This window comes from Prinia subflava, chromosome 13, assembly GCF_021018805.1.
Source record: "Prinia subflava isolate CZ2003 ecotype Zambia chromosome 13, Cam_Psub_1.2, whole genome shotgun sequence".
In the NCBI taxonomy this organism is placed as follows: Eukaryota; Metazoa; Chordata; class Aves; order Passeriformes; family Cisticolidae; genus Prinia; species Prinia subflava.
In genome coordinates, this window is record NC_086259.1 from 12524795 (window position 1) to 12544039 (window position 19245).

Consider the following 19245-nt stretch of genomic DNA (forward strand, 5'->3'; position numbering starts at 1 on the left):
AAATCATGAAAAGCAGAAATGAAAGCATGAAATGATTTGCTTTTCCAAGACCCAGTGGCTGTTCATGCTTAGTTCTTGGGAGTACCTGGCTGTGCTCTTTCGAAAGTGGACTTTTCTAATTTGCTCTTTCGAAAGTGGACTTTTCTAATCAAGAATCAGAACTTTTTGCCAGACATCCAAGTCTGTAGACCCAAACCTAGAAAGATCTGAAAATGTCCAGAACACTGAATTTCAGGTTTTGTGATTTAGTCACTGTTTGGAATGGGTTTCACTGGCTAAATCCTGAACTTCTAATACTGACAAAGTACATCAGATGCTCAAATTATATTGTACTTTCTAGTCACAGGTCCTCAACAAAAGCCGTTAACAGCCAATAAGAATATGGATTGTAAATAAGGATCAGTGGGAGGCTTTGTACTTTGTTTGTAGTTTTTAACCAAAGCCAAAACTTTTGGTACTGTGACTTATAAAAAAAAAATCCCAATTATTAGATTTTTGGTTCTGATAATAGCTCAGTATTTCATGTACATTGACATAAACAAAAGCCAATCCCTATCTGAATGCAGGTTTCCAAAAACTGGGTCTAAGCTCCCTATGCTGCACTCTTATGTGTTTATAAACAGCAATAATTTATTTTTCCATCACAAATTGCTGCAAGCAAAAAATGTGCAGGTCTTGTGCAGGATAAATATTTCTGGGGTCACAAAGACTACCCTTGAACATATGCATATATTGGGGATTAAGAGATTAAAACCAATCTGTTTTTAACTGCCCATTGCTGAGTCATTGATTTGCCACCCTGCTAGGCAGGCTGCAGTGTCTCCATTTCTCTTGCAGAAAATTAAGCCTCTTTTCAAGATTCCACTGGGATGATGAACTTAATTATGGATCCAAGTTGTTAAATAATGTTACAGTTGAGCAGGGAATAGAGGCCAATTATTATGAAGTTCCAAAGATGGCTCCATTCTTTTGAATATAACAGAATTCTGCCCAGCCATAAGACTGTTTTTCCTCCAGTCTGTGTCATTCTGATATACTTTTCTTCATACCTAAAATATTTTTCATAATTCTGAGTTAAGTCTATCTTAAAATGAATTTACTTTCTTTCTTAATTGTACATTAAATGACCAGTTGTACATAGGTAATTTTTTGATGGCAGCACCAGCATAGAGTAGGAATAATTATTTAATTTTGTCTTTGAAATAAAGTAGGTTTAGAGGTTGTTTTTCTTGATGTGGTGCTTAGTCAGCAACTGGATGGGTGTGGACTCCAGAGATAAAATCTGCATACAGTAAGTAAAAACCTGGTTTGTTTTTGAAGTCAGTGAGAGTCAGAGCAGTAGCTTGAGAAGGCTCGAGCTGTTGCAGCAGGAGCTGGCAGAGGTGTCAGAGCTCTGGGTGGGAGGTGTTGTTCTGGCCAGCACTCTGCCATCCCAGTGCACAGCTTCTCCCCCTGCTTCCAGGTGAGATTTTACCTGCCCTTAGAGAGTTTTGAATGTCTACAATACCAGCCAGTCCTACATTCGAGTTGCTCTGGTTTTAAAGAAAGTAAGAGCCTTGCAGAGCAAGAGTGTCCTAATTGCTTCCCACTCTGTAGGGCATGGAGGTGAGCCTCTGTCCTATGCTGCCTCCTGTGAATGCAGTGTTCCCATTGCTGAGGTATCAGAAAGGCATCAATTGAGTTTTGTTTTGGAAGGATACTTGTGAAGACTGTTCCCCTTGCACAGCTTCCATCTCTGAGTAAAGGAGCAGTTGCTCTCTGTGTTGGTTAAAAACCAAAAGTTTGCAAAGCAATTGAGGGGAGAGGGCTCCTATGTTTTGAAAATATGGGTAAAGCCAGTTAATGTTTCCACTCATGGGGAGGAAGAAGCTTTTATTCCAATTATTCTGAACCTTAAGAAACACCCGACATCTAAATTCAGAAGAAAGTTTAGAGAAAGAATCTGATTGTTGTTTAATAAGTATGATTGTCTCCTTACTACAAATAGAACTGTTAGGGAGATAAATCAAAGGACTCAGAACTAAATATTTAAAGAAAGTTGAAATAATTTGAAAATGACAAAACTGCTTTGGGGGACTCTGACACAAAACAGATCCCTACTGCCCTGGTAAAAGTGTTTTGCACATTTTTTCATTTTAGAATGGGTTCTGAATAAGAACTGATTTTCCATTGAATAAGAATATTCAGTTTCCAGTGAGTAAGAAATGATTTTCCATTACCCTTGTCTTCCCTGCCCTGTCTTCACTATCTAGATTGTAAAGTTCAGGTAGAGATTTGGAAGGATTTGAGAGATTTGCTTAGTCATACAAAATTATTTTACCTGAGAGACTTACAGAGCTCAAGGATTATTATTAGTAGCTGTAATAACAATCAGCTCTTACCTACTGCTCTTCATTCCTATGTCTCAGAGTGCATAATGAAGAAAGGTCAATATCTGCTTAATAGAAGGAGAAACTAAAGTACAGGAAGGTAAAGTGATTTGATTGTGGCTTAACACCTAGGGTGTCACAAACAAGGATCCAAGTTGGAAGTAAATTACAGAGGCTTTTAGCACAGTTTCATGCTACCTAACAGCTGTCTGGAGACCATGCAGAGGAAGTCTGCCTCTGTTCTCCTCCCAAGGAGGTCTGCCACAAAAGGTGCCACTGCTGGTGTTTCCCTGAGAGAGATCAGACTGGTTTTCCCATCTGCAGAGGCTGATGCTTTCCAGGTCAGGATGAAGACACGAGGATGACGTAGTTGTGAGGAGCAATTGAGTGAAGCCCATTTTCTGCAGAGCTGGGGGACTAATTTGCATTTGGCACTTGGAACTCTTCAAACTCTACCAGTGTTTTTGTCTCCAAACTGAGGGTCTCATTGGGATGCAAGAAAAAGACGGTCACAGAAAAAAATAGAATTTATGAAGGGGGAAAATGTCACATCCAAGTGACAGTTTCATGTCTGAAGTGTTAAACCATTGTTCCTAGTTGCCACTAAAGACTCAGAGGAGAAGTTAGCAAATACATAAATCAGCTGATCCATTTTCATACTTTGACAGTCTGGGCCCTTGGGAGGCTCTGCCATGTCTCTGTTCTAGTGTGGCATTTCACACTAATTTAAAACACCAAAGAGAAGAGCCCTTGAGTCACTTTGTAGGTTTTATAACTCCCATTGTCTCTGCTGCTGCTCAGCTGCAGATGGAGGTGGGAAGGGGCAAGGCACAGCCCTGTGCTGGTGACTGGCACTGAAAAGCTGCCTTGGGCAGCTCTGTCTGGAACGTGGGGCAGACTGCAGTGCTCTCAGCTCCTCTGCAGCTGCAGGTTTGACACACACATAGTGTTAATGCACCCTAGTTTTATGGATTTAAAGGGAGTTGTAAAATACACATCCTTTTCAGAAACTGGATGTTGATTTTACCAATCGGCTTTATCCAATAAAGTTTAAAAGGTGTCAATGAGTGCTGAGCAGAAATCGTGTGATGCATCACCTGTCTGTAATTTATTAGAAGGCTTCAAAATGCCAAAATCCCTCTTTTGACTGAGGATCTTGTGTGGAGCCTTAGTGATGCTGTGCCAGTGTCAGGGATGCTGGGTAAGATTTGGACAGTACTGCTACAAAAATGGAAAGCATCCTTAACTTGACCTGGTGAGTTTGCCCATATGTTTCCACGTGTAACAACTTCATAAAAACTCACTTTTGATGACAAATTTTGCCTCTCTTGTGATAAAATTATTAGTTGTAATGTAAGGTAATGTAAATCTAAGCTATCCAAGAGATGTAGATGCACAGTCAGAGTAGGGAGGTGAGAGAAAGAGGCAGCATTCTCAAAATGGCTCTTGACTGAGAGAGAGGTTTTGGAGGCTTCTTCCTCCCAATGGGACTGGGAGATACAGAAGTATGGTGTGTAGAAGGCTGTTCTTCCTACTGTTCCTGCTAGGAAAGTATTCTGGGTTCTGGCATCTGCCAAGAGAGTCTATTTTTGCAAAAATAAGAATTTTAAGTTAAAACACAGTATGTGAACATATTGCAAAAACTACAGTCTGACGTGGGCAGTTTGAACAGTTAATAGTATTCTTCAAAATCAAAAGGAAAAAGAATGTCTTGTGGGTTTTGCTAAATTTCTGGGAGAACTTGTGTTTAATTAATATTAATTCCTAAGGTTATTAACAGATTTACTTTTCAAATTCTCTGAAAATGAAGGCTGTTCTCGAGGAGTACAGTAATTGTGCAGAGAACATGTTATTATTCATTGCTTAAAGGAAACCTAGCAACCTTTGCTTTGTGTGCAAAGCTGAACTTGTTTTCCAAAGAACTGATATGGTGGTAACAGATGGTAGAAGGAGCAGCAGCTCTGATTGCAAAACTGTTTTGAAGCACAATTTTTACTGTTTCATCCTCTCAAGAAGCCTGCTTTGTGTAAGAAAATGAGGGTTCCCTGAATTACCCTCTGTGATTCTCCTCTTTGATATTTCTGGTGCAGATGCATTTTGCTGGGTGATTTCAGGTGCCTTTGCTGTCCCAAGCCAGCTCGTGTGTGCAGTGCCTGGGGGTGAAGGGGACCTGCTGCAGTCCCACCCTGGGGTGAGGGGAAGGGTTTGGGCCTCAGGAGTGCACAGAGAAGGGGAATAGCTGCTTTCTGACCCCAGCAAAAGAAAACCTGCAGTTTTCAGTGGTCAGATTTTCTTGTCCTTATCAGTGGTCCAGTACCTACAGTTTTCCCGAGATGCGTAAAAGAAATGTCTAGTGCTGCCTATGAATTTGTTTGGATGACTCTAATGCTGTGCTATTTAAGGCAGAAGGGTAACGTAAACATTTTCCACATGCTGAGTTTCTGCTGTAAAATGTTAATGCAGGAATTGGATGGAGTCCAATAAACTGAGAGTTTTTTAAAAAAAGAACAAAAGGACTCTACCATGGCACTGTACCATGTTCCTTCACTTTGATATAATTAATGTCCTTTATATAATATAATCATGGTCCTTTTCCCCCTCATTAATGGGGATAAATAAAAACTGTTGTGCAGAATGAAATACAGATTTGAGAAAATGTGCGTTGTGGGCTTTATCCTCTTCAGAAGAGGAAGAGCCCTTCATTTGTGGCACCAATTTGCAGCCACTTTCCCTCACATATAAGCTTAATGAAGCTTTGCCAAATAACAAATTCTCTGAGTTCATGGAACAGTAATTGTTGCATGTGGCACATGGAAAAAAATAAGATTCTGAAATAATCAAGTGCAAATGTAGCTAGAAAGAATCACAGAGCACCTTAATGTTTTGAGCTGATTTCTGTAACATTTTAAGTTTCTTTAATATACTTAAATAGCATGCTAATAATAATGAAGTAGGGATTTAACTAATGTATCCTCTTTAGAAGCTGCTACATATTTCTGAATGCAAAAGGCAGAGCTGTTGAAAGACTGAAAATAAGATAGACTTTTTTGCACCATGTCTGAGCTAACCAAAAATACATCTTTCTTAGGAGTTATGACTAATCCCAGTCATCTCTGTGGGACAGTGATGTTTGAAGTGGGAATGGGAGTAGCTGCAAGTTCTCTTTGGCATCTTCTGTTAACAGTAACAGGAATGAGGACTGGGACAGTTTGGCTGTTCCAGTTAGGTTCTTAATGCCCACTCTCCTGCTTGTGTTGGAAATTTGTTGGAATGGGAAAAAAGTCCAGGAGCGGTTGATACAATCTGGAAGATTACAGAAATGTTGTACTGGAAAGAAAACAAATTGTATGTTCCATTTCTTTCTTTTCCCTTCCTCGCTGTTAACTCGTTATAATTGACTTGGATTACATAATGACATTCCCAGTGCAGGGGAAATGGGCAGGCACAGAGCCTGGCACCAGCACAGCTCAGAGCCCCAGCCCTGCAGCGTGTGTGGAAGCAGCACTCCCTGTGCAGGTACCCTGGCCTTATCCACAGTAATTCAGCTGAATCTCGGGCTCTTTTTGAGGGAGCTTCCCTTGAACTCAAACAATATTGGCTACGTGTGGTAAGATGAATATTTCTGTGGGAGTAAGTCACTGTTACATCGACTGTAAATTCTATTTCTGTGCCCTGCACTTACTCTCTGTCTGAGGTGTTTTATTTTCAACACAAAGAGTTACTCAAGGCCCATGTGCAGATGATGTTCTTTACAAATGCCATGTTCATACTTCTGTTTTTAGGGAGAGAGGGGTTTTTCCCCCTGAGCATGCAGAGTTGCTTTCAGCCTGGTTAGTTTTTTTCACAATATGACCATCATTAGTGTGGTTCCTGTCATGACTGTGAATTCATTTCCTGTAGAGCTCTGTACTTTGGTGACTTATCCTCTTCAGGAGAGCAATGCAGGGAGTGGTCCCATGGTTCACATTTATTTCTGAGGCAAAATTGACACCTCCATGGTCACCTAAGTGACTGAAATGGATGGTTTTGCTCATTTACAGCCAAAGAGGTGATTAAACTGTACTGGCTGAAGATGGAGTTAACTGTGGAGATCCCAATTTTCCTGAAGGAGTTTCAGTGTTACAGGCAGGTTATTTACCTTTCCCAGCTCTGGCTTTATTGACTACATGGAGACTTTGGAGTGACAGACTTTGTGAAGAACTGTCTCCATGAGTATGCCAAAATTTTAGCTCTCATCTGGTTTGCACACTAGGATTTGCTTCCCCTGAAGGGAGAGGAATGGCATATGCTTGGACTTGTATGTAAATATCTCCTTTGTTTTGAAGGATACACGTTTAAGAAACTATCTTATTTTGGATATTTTTAATGGCTCCCTCCTGGCAATGTGAAGCTTCTAGAAAATGTCACTAAAGATTAAGTTCTCCTCATAACAAATGTTTTAGTTTTGTGTACATATTGTTGACCAGTATTTGAGATTCTAGATTGGTTCTTTAATCAAGTGAGATTTCTCATGCACAATTCAAACTTTTAATTATTGTAGAGCATTTCCTTCAAACCTTTTATGATTTACTAGCACAGCAATGACCTGTCTGAAGATCTTTTTCAAGGTGTTAAAGAAATACCCTAGTACTGAAGCAGCATTCTCATGGGTCTTGTTTGAGTATCTGTTGATGCTTTTCTTCATGTCCAGATGTGATAGAATTGTTTTGCACTGCTGGAACAGCTGTGTGTAAATATAAATTCTTAAGAGACAAGGTGTTTGTCAAGTTTGCAGCTTTGTATACTTACTATGCTAGCATATGGGAAACATGAGATGTGCAAGATTTTCCATTATCCCAGGAAATTCCCATGATAGCAAGCAGTGTGATTAAATTTAAGTTATTTTCCCTTGCTGTAGCTCTAAAATTTCAGTTCTTGCTACTCATTAGGGTTGTTTTTCTGTCAACAAGAATCTTTCTGCCATAACCTTGTTGCTTGATTTCTTTCCTGAGCCATTTATTGCCTGATACCAGTCTCAGGGGAGGACAGACCACTCCTCAGTCATGTAGGACAAGCTTCTCCAAAACAATTCCAGGAATGTCCCCAGCCTTGCCTAGCACAGCACAGTCCCAGAGTGGTGTCTCCAACAGATTGTACTGATGTGCTGTGGCATTGAGATGAAATCTTTTATAAAAAGGACTTGATGTCAAGTACTTTTGTGTGCTTGACACAGCCAGTACGCAGAAAACAAAAATTCAGATCGGTCAGTTTTGCACTTATTTATTTCATTTACAGGTAGGAGACAAATATAAATGTGCAGCAGCAGAAATTGGTATTTTGGATTCCAAACACACCCTCAGTAGGATTTCCCCCTTCAGGGAAAAAGTCTCTTTCCCATCTGTAATGAGCTTTTTATGCTCCCCTCCCAAGGGCAAACAAAATGTAATGGTCAGTGGTGTATTAGGGATCTGAATCCACTCAGCTTCTCAATGTTTGACTAATTTGATTATTGCAAATCTAGAGAGAAATGGAATACATCTTGCATATTTCAGCATAATTGTGAAAAATGCTAATTTTTTAATGTGAAAATTATATAACTGGACACTTCATTAAATCACAAATAGGTTCTGTCAGTTTTAATTTTACCCCTAGGTAACACTAGAGGTTATCACATACCTTTTTCCTCCAGTGATAATTTGAAAATAAATATTTTAAACCACTGAGACTTTATATTTAGATATTATTTTCCTGTACATTTCCATGCACAAAGAGGAATGGTTCATGGCACAACCAAGATGGTATGATGGTTTTTAGGAAGCAGTGCCTGAAGCAGGTCCCTGCAGAGGGATGATTCAATAAATGTGTTATTGACACACAGGTACTAAAGTAGAGCAGCTGAGGTGAGCTTAGGTCAGGCTTATGGTGACAGAGCCACTCTGGCTTATTTGTTCACATATATTTTCTTTGTAACTGTGACTGCTTCTTCTGTGCTAAGCAGCTAAAATTACATTTGTGCAGCGCTGCCTTGGTGTGGTGGAAGCAGAGCCTTCCTGCCAATGTCCACGTTGGACCCTGAGCTGGAGGCTCAGCCTTGTCCTCCTGCCACGTCGCTGCCCCATCACCACCACCCAAAACAGCCTGGAAAATGCAACAGCCTGAAATAGCTACAGCACTTGGCCACACTAAAGAAAGCTTTGATGTAGAATTATAGGGCTTGTAGTATTTCAGAGGTCAAGTAGGTTTTCTGTCTGCACAACCCACAGTCCTTGTCCATCTGTGAAGTACCAAATTAGGCTGGATAAACAGATTTTTCTTACTGTTTTACTTCAGACTGTATTTAATACAGGTGTGCCTCTACTGTAGCTGGGGACTGACTAGGAGGATGTAAAGGTATTTATTTACTCTCCTAGTAGTTGTCACAAATATTTGTCTCCATTATGATTATACACCAAATATCCTCAATTTAGTGGTTCCCATCACTACTGCCTCTCAAAAGAACTTACAAACCCCTAAAAGTCAAAAAAAGCTGGAAGAAATGTGGAATTGGGAGACGAGCTGCTTTGGATGCACTTCCATGATGGAATTTTCCAAGGAAATTCTAATTATGTTAATGACTTCAGCTCTTGTTTTTGAGCTTTATTTTTTTTTTAATTAGCAGAGTGTTTCTGCAAGCCTCTCTCCTTTCCCAGTGGGACTGTGTGTTCCAGCAGAGCCCCGGGGCACCACCCCTGTGGGCATTTGCTGTGCTCAGCCCCCTCCATACAGCACAGCCAGGCTCCATCCTGGGCCATTGCTCACAATTTTTGAGAGAAAAAGCTCTCAAGTCCATTTCAGCACAGATCTGTGCACACAGGCACACTGAACAATACACATTTATTCATGACTAATGGAAATTAGGATGATCCTATGCACAAGTTGGTTGAGGAGTACAAGGCCTTGTCAGGAAATTCAGGAAATCAAGGCTGCACAGGAAATTCTAAAGCCAGTTTGAGCTGATTCTTTTTCTCAGTTGGGCTATAATTTATGTTTGGATGTTCAGCTTTTACACTGAAATCTTTTATGCTTTTGAGTAGAAGCACTGGAATGATTCCATCTGCTTTAGTCAATAAGGGGTTATAAGGGGCACTGCCCTGCTATAGGGCAGAACTGTTTTTGTGCAGTATTTTCCTTCCAGAGTGGTTATGGTGGAGGATGTTGAAAGGTGTGTAACATCCAGACTTGTCCTCTGCTGCAGGAAACACTGCACATTTGCAAACAAGTGGAGACTTTTTATAGCTTAGGGGTTTTTTATAGCACTGCAGAGAAACCCTGATTTTGAATTACTAAGTTTGGAAAATATGGTTCATTCACATGCCTGTCCTAGAGAGTAGAGGAAATCAAGTGTTTTCCACTTTTCTACTGGAATGGTATACATTGTATAAAAGGGTTGGAGAGGAAGCTCCTCATGATTCAGCAGTGACACTGAGATGTTGAGGCAGCCTGAGGGAGGAGGGAGAGCTCTGTGCAGTGCAGCTGCTGCAGCAGCCCTGACCCACCCAGCTGGGGCTGCTGCAGTCCTGTGAGCGCAGGAGAGTCTCCTCCTCTGGGGGAGGATGCACCAGTGACTGCCTGTGTTTGCCTTGTCTCCCTCTGCCTCCCTGGAGCAGGTTAGCAATGAGAACACCATCAATATCCATTTGTAAAACTGTCTAAAAAAGGACTGAAACAGCTGAGGACAGAAAAATGCCAGTTGTTTATTACCTGCTCCCCTGGCTGGCACAAACCCTCAAAGTTAATCCTCATTGTTAAGTACAAATGACTTCTAAATTCACTTACTGGAAAGCTGCCTTTTCAGTTATAAAATGAATCAGATGGTGCTTGAATAGCTGAAAAACAAGAAAACCAACCAAGCTGACAAAACTGTGTCCATATGAAATGGAGCTCTGCTTGTTATTTAGAGGTGTCAGATAAAATTTGAGCCTAGCTTTGTAAAGTAGAGTCATTTGTGGTGGTGTTTTCTGAGCCCTGGGTACAACTTTCCTCTGTGGGCATTTTCTTTTATTCATGCAGTGTTGCCACATGAACTGTCAAAAAGAAAACCATATTCTCAAACAAGTTTCTTGCCACAATCCAAAACTTATCCACTTATCATTGGGAATTTTGTTTTGCAGCTAAGTCCTGAACTGTCATAATTCTCAGTAGAGGTGAAAACTTAACCAGAACTTGATTTTAATTTGCTTGTGTGTCTAGCTGCAAGTACATTTTTAAAGGATTGTAGCTTAAGATATAGACGAGGAATTACACTACAGTCCAGCTTCCCTGGAAGCCCTTCCTCTTCTGTGTGTAAGAACAGGATTCCACATAATGGTTTTTGTCTGCTTGACAAGCATGGGGGCTGCTGCTGTGAGCTGAAGGATGCAAACACTGCTGAGGCCCACCAAGGGCCCCAAAACCTTTGCACAAGAATGTAAAAAATCCATCAAAATCCAGAACTTACTGTGGAATGGAGAAAACATGATCAAACCCAATATTCACTTCATATTTCATCCTTTTCCCTGGACACCCTTGGAGTTTTTCCTTTTACATTCTAGTCATACACAGGTAGCAAGAATTAGGCTGCTGTAATACCACTTTTATAAGGCACTTGAGTGCTGGGCCTGAATCATACATGGAAATGAGAGCTGGGACAGGGAGCCAGTGGGGCTGCGAAGAACAGGAGAAAATAACATTTATTACGTGCTGCAGATCAAAATCAAAAGACTGAACACGGTAATGTACAAAGGGTTGGTGTGCTGGCCACAAGCCCCAGTAAGACCAGTAAGCCTCAGTGTGTGTCTCTGGTGGATTTTTCTGGTTTTAAAATGGAGTTGGCTGGAAAGAATGGTAAAAAAGGCAGCACAGATGGGCTTGGAAGCAGAGTTGTATGAGCTCTTCCATTAATCACCTTTTCATTTCTTCCCTTCCAGGTGCAAGTGGGAAGTACACCTCAGGACCAAAGAATTGTGGGATACATTTCCTGCACTCACTTGCAAGCTATTGCAGGTACTGTCCTAAGATCCATGTCTTTGTTTGTCACTATTTCCAGGCCTGTGGAGGTATTTTTGTGCACAACATACTATATATATATATATGTTTGAGTGATAGTGTTTCCCCTCCTGTGTTTCTGACTTTGCAGTATGTGATGCAAAGAAGGGCAGATGAGTATCCCCAACCCTTCAGATATTCAGTCTCAGAGTAATTATTATAGGGCACACACAAAAACAACCCCTTGGGAACTTCTCTTTGCTCCCTCCTAACCAAATACTGTTATTTTAGAAATAAATAACTATCATTGTTACTCAACAGCATTCAACAGCCCATACTGTGAGTATCAGCATATAAACAAAATTTCTTTGTACATAACCGGGGGATAATCAGAAGATACATGTTGGGACAGTAATTCTAGCTGCTGATTTCTGGTGGAAAAAGCCAAAGTTCTGTGGCTTTTGACTTGCACATTTCATCCATAAATGACTAGCAAGTTAATATACTCACTGGAAAATTCTCTTGGTGATATGTTTAAAAGCAGTTGTGTACTTAGAGTAGGTGTAGTTACAAAAGCCAAATCTATAGACCTTTGCTTTGAGTACGACCAGCATTTTATTTAGCCAGAGGGTTGGATACCCTTCATTCATTCAGCAGGACTGTGATTCCTGTGCTCCTGGAAGCAGGACAGCCCTGCCAGAGAGGCTGCAGACAGCCCACGTGCTGGGGCCAAGGCAAGCCAGGGCTGCACGTGGGTGCCAGAGCTGCCAACCCGTGTGCTGGGCTCTGCTGCTCCATCCCTGCCCCAGCCACACACGGACCTGGGAACAAAACTGCCAGTCCCTCAAGTCCATTACAGACACTGGATGGGTCTCAAAAAGATTAATGAATTTTTCAGCTGCTTTTTAACAATGTAACATCCTCCTCTGCCTTTCTATTTTTAACTTATGGTAATGTACTGTGAGATTGCTGAGATTTATTGCTGTTCCAGTTTAGTTTAGTTTTTTGGGTTTTATTTCTAGTTTTCAGTCCTGTTAGTTTTTACTACCTAGGCATGTATTCTCAGTTAGTCCTTGATAACCACATTGTGAAATCCCTAAAATATTAAAGAGGAAGAGGGGAGAGGGAAGAAGAAAGGGGAAGTAATGTTCTATGTTCAAAGTCAACCTGAAGTTTGTTCAAGGGTGAAACACAACCTTTTATTTTCCTGATTTTTTTTTTTTAGGCTTATCTGGTTCAAACTACATTCAAACAGAGCAGATAATGATTTCAGAGTCTGTCCTTAGATATATCATATTTGTTTATGTAGTAAAATGGAAAACTAAAGTTTGTAAGTTCAGCACAGCTGTGCTTTCTGATGTGCTTCATTTGGTTCATAACATTTATGCATTAAACAGATTATCCAAAACCCCAGTTTAACAATGTAAAGATGTGCATCTCTAAAAACAAGCAGTGTTTAAAAGGTCAGCCTTTTAAATCATCTTGTCACACGTGGCTGAGTGCAACCTCGTTTCCCTTCTAAGATACATAAACTTACACTTGACAGTTCTGATACTCACTTAAGTATAAAGTTAAATTATCCAACTGCTTATGATCAGGGACCAGCTACCACTGCTTTTCTCAAGATATGTGCGGGCTCAACTCTGTTCTGAGCAATTACTATTTGTTTAGACCTGACTCTCAACTTTTCAGGAAACTCTAGAATTAGATGTAGCTTTTCCTCTCAGGTCTCTGCCTGGTACTGGTTGCTGCTACAAAGAAGCTCTTTATTTCCACTGTGGAAATAGTTGCATTTCAGTGACAAATGAAGGAATCCTTTATGAGATTTGATGTAATTATTTTCCACGGGGCTGTTAATTTTACATGGTTCTTTTATGTCTGTTGATTAGTCAGTGATTAATGTTCTGGATGGGTTTTGCTGCCTTGAATCCACCCACACCCTGAGTCCCGTTGAGTCACGGCTCTCAGACACCCCACCAAGCCATGAGCACAGGGTAAGCCTCAGGCTACTCCAGCCCAGTTCAAGTGTTGTATCCTGCTGGATGCTACCTCATAACCTGCTCACATCCCTGTTCTGCCTGTAGTGTGCACACAGCCATTGGAGCCCAGCTGCTGGAGCCCACACTCCTCTAGCCCCAGCTTCAGGCTCCCAAACCTGCACAGAGCTGAGGCAGAGCTCAGCACTGAGAGCTCTCTCAGTGTTTGGAAGTGAGGTGGTGCAACCAGGAGTAGCTGCAGTGCTGAGCATCCTGAGGCAGTGATTCCACGGATGTCCCTGAAGTAGCAGAGCCTGTGTATCCACAGCAGGGCAGCCTGTCCTTCCCCTCCTCTCAGCTCTGCTGCCCCGGCTGTCATGGGCTGGGCTGTACTTGGCTGGGACCTGACCTAGCTGAAAAGGAACCCAGCAGAATAAAAGGGGACTTTGTTCCTTTGGGTTTTTAGGCGGTTTGTTCTTAATTTGGTTAATTTATTTCCTCAGTCTACCCTGCAGTAAGTGTTACAAGTGCAGGGGTCTGCACACAGCCAGGTGTGATACAGCCTGTCTCACAGCTGAACTGAAGCCTTTGGTTTGTGACTTGGAAACAATTTTTCCTTGTGATTAGGCTTTACATCCTACACTTTCACGGGTTTTTTGGCTCTTCTTCCCCAGGTTTCCTGCCAATATATCCCATACTGCACTGCCTCCACTGGATCTTTTAATTTCCTGTAACTAGGCCTGCATCTGCTTTGTCCTACAACCTTAGTGCTCCTTCCAATGTCTTTCAGAACAGAACAGTCAGTGTACAATACTTGCCTGAACTCTAACTGAAGCCAGGGTTTCACTCAAGTGTTTTCCAAGTGAATGGAAAGGGCAAGTATGATTATTCTACAACAAACAAAGGTGAAATATTTATTTATGCTGGCTGAAGTTTCCCATATTACCCTTTCATCCTTCTACAAAATTTGAAGCTGAAAGGAGCTTTCAGAGAATTCAGAAATGCTGACTGCAGGATCCCGTCACGACACAATTATGTGCATTTTTCCAGGCCACTTACTGAAGAAAAGAGTGCAGAGCAATTAGCACAAATCTGTATTCTTTGGCTAATCCCTGGTGGCAGTCAGATCACTGATTCTATCTGAATGTTTAAGAAGTGGAACCTTTGTAGGGAGTAACTAACTGGTTCTCTTCTGTTAGTATTTACTGAACTGTCTGTTCCCCTGAGTGTGCTGGATGCAACTCTGGCTCCTCCTCTGCTTGGGTGTCTGCTGAGTTCACTTATCTCCATCTCCAAAGCTATTGATCAGTGGGAGCTGCTGACACTCGGGTCTGAGCAGAAACTTTTGCATGTGGATACCTGCAGTACCTGCTGAGAGCTGTAGTGAGCTGGATAAGACTAATCTCAGAAAACAATTACAATCAAGTCATTAATTAGAGAGATTCATTAGAGAGATACCATCTTGTGTCCTGGAGATGTCGCTGACTCTGTAAACCTGTGGTGGTGCCCCGAAGAGCAATTACTTCTCTGACCTCTAGTGGGGACAGCCAGCGATGCTGGGCTGTCACAAGTCCGCACTTTGCTAAAGACAGATGAAAGTCTTGTTCCCAGAGCTCCGAAGCTCCGGTTTACCTGTCGAGCCCTGAGGTTAAAAGCTGTACAGGGCTGTTACAAAGGCTCAGCATCCTCAGAGAGAGATGAATATCACTATGCAGTCAATGCTCTTCTAGTAAGAACAATGCATCTTATCACACACATCATTTTGCCTGTGTGTCTCTTGTTTTTCTCAAGATTTTTCTGTTGGAGAATTTTACGTTTTTTTGTTTCAGTTAAGTGAGTTTGCTGTATTTTTCAGTCTGATCTGGAACAGGTTGCTGCTTGAGTTTTATGCCCATGTTACTGCCATGCTGATGGCCCTGTTATTTTACTTCTCATTTGGTGAAGCCATGCCAGATGGATAATTCACAGAAAATGAGTAAAAAATCCTTGGCCATTCAGGAATGTAAAAGTGCATCTTAGAAAATGAAGCAATTTATGTAATTGGGACTTCGTGGGGAATGATATTTTACTGCATTCTTGTCAACAAGCACTGTGCTTAAAAGTTATGAGGAAGCAATGGCAGGTCAGGAAATGTACAGTCTAAGGAGAGGAGACAGGAGAGGAAGATTCAGATGCTGCAAATGGAGGACAGACCATGAATCTGAATGAGCTTCACCAGGAATGCGAAAGCTGGGACAGCTTCAGGAGGAGAAAACTCTTGTCCAAGTGGAAATACCTGATGGGAGCGTGCAAGGAACGTGGAGGCAGCCTCTCCTCACTGGGGTCCAGTAAAGGGACAAGAGGCACTGGGCACAAGCTGAAATGCCATTTAAACACAGGAAAATGCTTTTTATTGCAAGGATGACAAAGCACCAGAACAGGCTACTCAGAGGTTATGGAGTCTCCATATAAAGATTTTCAAAACCTGACTGGACATGCTCCTGAACAACCTGCTGTAGGTGCTCCCTGCTTGGGCAGAGGGGTTGGACTGGAGGATCTGCAGAGGTCCCTTCCACAGGCTCATCCCTTCCATGAATGTGGGATTGTGCCCCTATCCTTAGCTGGGCAGGATGGATCTGTTAGTCACGCACCCCTTTTGTAGTGAGTGTCACCTGCTCCGGGCTCTATTTATTCCACGTGGCCTATTTCCCATGCTTTTGTTCAGCTCCATCTTCACTGAGGGGCTCTCCTGTGCTGTCAGAGCAGGGGCTTTCCCAGGAGTACCTTGTGTCAAGCTGTGTGAGCAGGGAACAATGGCAACCTGAGCTACAAGTAACTGGAAACTGTAGGTTAGGAATACATCTGGCAAGCACATCTGCTTTTATGTTACAGCCCAGCTGGCAAAGGTTTGTTAGGAGTAACACAAACAGAAGATCAGATTTTTTGCTGTTGGAATTACCAACCTGAAGAGATGAGTCAATGTCAGAACCTACTTAAAACCCTCTTTCCCTAGTCATGGTCTTTTCAATATTTCTTTTAATTAGTATCATATCAAACAATCCTTGGTTGAACATTTCTGATTCTGTTTATATTTAAGCATTAACACCTTCCAGCTCACCCCTGCCCTGAGATGATGTTGAAATTCCAACCTTTCACGGGGTAATAGAGGTAGGAAGGTGAAGCCCTCGTGGCTGGAGCCTGTGTGCTAATGCAGGGACAGTGCTAATGCTGCAGAACTCATTCTTTAAGAGTCTCTAAAGAGTCCTGCTGACAGCTGCAGTTGAGATGAGTGATTAATAAACTGTGAGGATGCAGGCTTAAATATTCACCATCTCCACAGTGGCCTCTGAAAGCAGCTCTGGACATACATAACTAAACAGCTTTTACAAGTAGTAAATTATGTCAAAGTAAAATTCAGACTAAGTAATTTTGGGCTTGCTGCTTCTCCTTCTGATTCTGGCATTGGAAAACAAATCTTTTACTTGAAGAAAAATAATGTTGTTCTGACTTCATACATCTTAAAAAGTCTGAAACAAGCAAAATTATAGCTGTTAACTCTAGGGACAGTGAAAACGAAACAAAAGGAAGACAATATGGTAAAGAATTGTTTCTATATTTCTGCTCCTCTGTCCACATCCAAATGATTTGCTGTAATCATTGTAAGAGAGAGACAGTAATCATTTTTATTAGACTTCATGTCATCTAATGTGCTCCAAGTTAAGTGTGGTTAGTTGGTGTAATTAAAGAGCTGGTTTGTGTGTCAGAGGGTTCCATTTGGCAACCAATCAATCCCAGCCCTTGCATGCAGAACAGGGCAAATCCTGGTGTAACTCCCTGAAACTGGTGAAAAGAATCTGGTTCTTTATTTCTGAATTTCTGCCCACCTAAAGCAGTACCTTTAAAAATATGAAAAATTACTTCCAGTTTAGGCATTCTCCTCTTGACCATGAATAGAACCTTTCCTCAGATGGACTACTACAGTATAAGTAAGCTGAATGTACCATTGATGTATATTTACCACTTACACTTGAAAGCGAAACTTTTCCTTTTGAAAAACTAGAAAGCAAAGCAAGATCAAGTGATTTACCCCAGAACATAGTGTCTAGTTCTGTCTGAAGTAGGATTTTAACTCTGAGTTCCTGATTATAAATGTAGTGCATCAGATTCTCCTGTGACAAGAAACACCACTGGTTTGGGTGGTTGTCTGCAGCACAAGGAACTTGTCTTCTCATTGTTTCAGACATGCCTGGTTCCAGGAGACACTTAAAACCATCAAAATTGTGGTTCCTAATGGAGTTCCTAACTCAGCACTGTGGGTGCACTTCTGGCCACACCATTTCTTATTTTGCAGCCTTTTCTCAGGATGTCTGCCAATAGCTCAGCAACTCGTACATGGCTGAGTAACATTCTACCAGGAGGCCTTACTGCTTGTTTTGGTTGTTTGTTTGCTGCAGGAGACACTACTGTTCGATGTGAGCAGCTGGATATGCTTCAAGATTGGCTGTCTGAATTCAGAAAATCTACCTCCTCCTCCAGTACAGCCAATCCAGAGGAGCTGGTGGCTTTTGATGTGCTCTGTGGAGATCTCAACTTTGATAACTGCTCCTCTGGTAAGACAAGTTTGCCTTTTCCTGGTGCCTAACAGTCCTGAAAAGGAATAGCAATGTTCTTGATCCCTGTGGGTTATAGCAGTATATGACTATATACTAAATTATGAATGGCTTTTGCTAGGAAAAACTTAATTGCTGCAGACACTTCTAAAATAGGTATGAGGTTTGTGTGAGCTACTCTCCCTGGCGCATCCCATGAGCTCTGAGGAATTATTGAGCATGATGGGGTTTAAGGCACAAAAAGCAATAATTTGTGACTTGTGGTAGCAATAATGAGGACAGATCCAATGGTTTAGCTTTGTTTGAATTAGGTAGACATTTACTATCCAATGATGAGAGACATGTAAAAAAAGTAGTAAATTCACGCAGTTAAAAATAATTTGGTAGTACATGTATATAGACACAGGAGACTAATGCTGCAAAGAAAATTCAACATTGCTGAATGGGTCTTGGAAAAAATTAACTAATGCTAGGTACTTTTGGGGCTTTTATTTTAAGAAATTTGGTTTTTTCTTTTAATTAGATGCTGAGGATACTAAAAAAAGAACTCCACAAAACCATAATTAACGGGTGGTGAGTTCACAGAGATGGAAGCTTTTTCCAAACGTGAACATTGTGCTGTGTAACAGTAAATTGCCAAGGTGGGGTGCAGAGCGTTGTGTCTGTGTCCCCTGTGCCTCCCTGCCCTGTCCAGCTCAGGCCCCCAGCAGAGCTCCTGCTGGGCTGGAGCTGCCACAGAGAGCAGGGGCACAGGGAGGGCTCACCACAGGGACACTGCCCAGGGGAGCTCAGGCTGCGGCATCCAAAGCGGAGTCAGCAACTCAGAGCAGGGTTTGTGCATGAAAGGTGGATTTGGCAACAGCACACTGTGGATTTATAATCATTATAAGAAGTCTCAGGTAAATGAGATCGAGAGCAACAACTGTACCAGAAGCAATTTTAACAAAAAGCATTGTCTGATCTAAAAACCCCCAAACTGTTACCTCTAATCTCATTGCTTGTATCACACAATTGAAATGAATTTTAGCAAAGTTTGGTAGAAAAGACCACCAGCCCAAACCCCCGCCCTTCTCTCACTCTTTTCTAGCTCGTATGTACAAAGGGTAAATCCATCACAATTTAGCTCCAAAGTGAACTCAGAATGGTCCAGAGTGCTGGCCCTGCTCTGCCTGGTGGAGGGGAGCAGGAGGTGGCAGTGGCCACACAATGCTGTAGTCAGACAAACACATCTGAGGTGAAGAATAACACAGCAGTGGTAGTGAGTTTTTGAGGGAATACAGGAAGGGAATGGTCGATAACAGCTCTTCAGCTGCCACACAGGCTGAGGAG

At 41.7% G+C, this 19245-nt stretch overlaps 1 protein-coding gene across 3 annotated transcripts in view; it reads left to right on the forward strand.

The window, feature by feature from the left end:
* SMPD3 (sphingomyelin phosphodiesterase 3) overlaps positions 1-19245 on the forward strand; it is a 104154-nt gene that overhangs the window by 70632 nt on the left and 14277 nt on the right. For all 3 annotated transcript variants that reach the window (XM_063410856.1, XM_063410857.1, XM_063410858.1), the window contains exons 3-4: positions 11294-11369; positions 17761-17916. In XM_063410856.1, coding sequence (XP_063266926.1) covers positions 11294-11369; positions 17761-17916 — 232 coding nt within the window. The remainder of the gene's footprint in view (positions 1-11293; positions 11370-17760; positions 17917-19245) is intronic.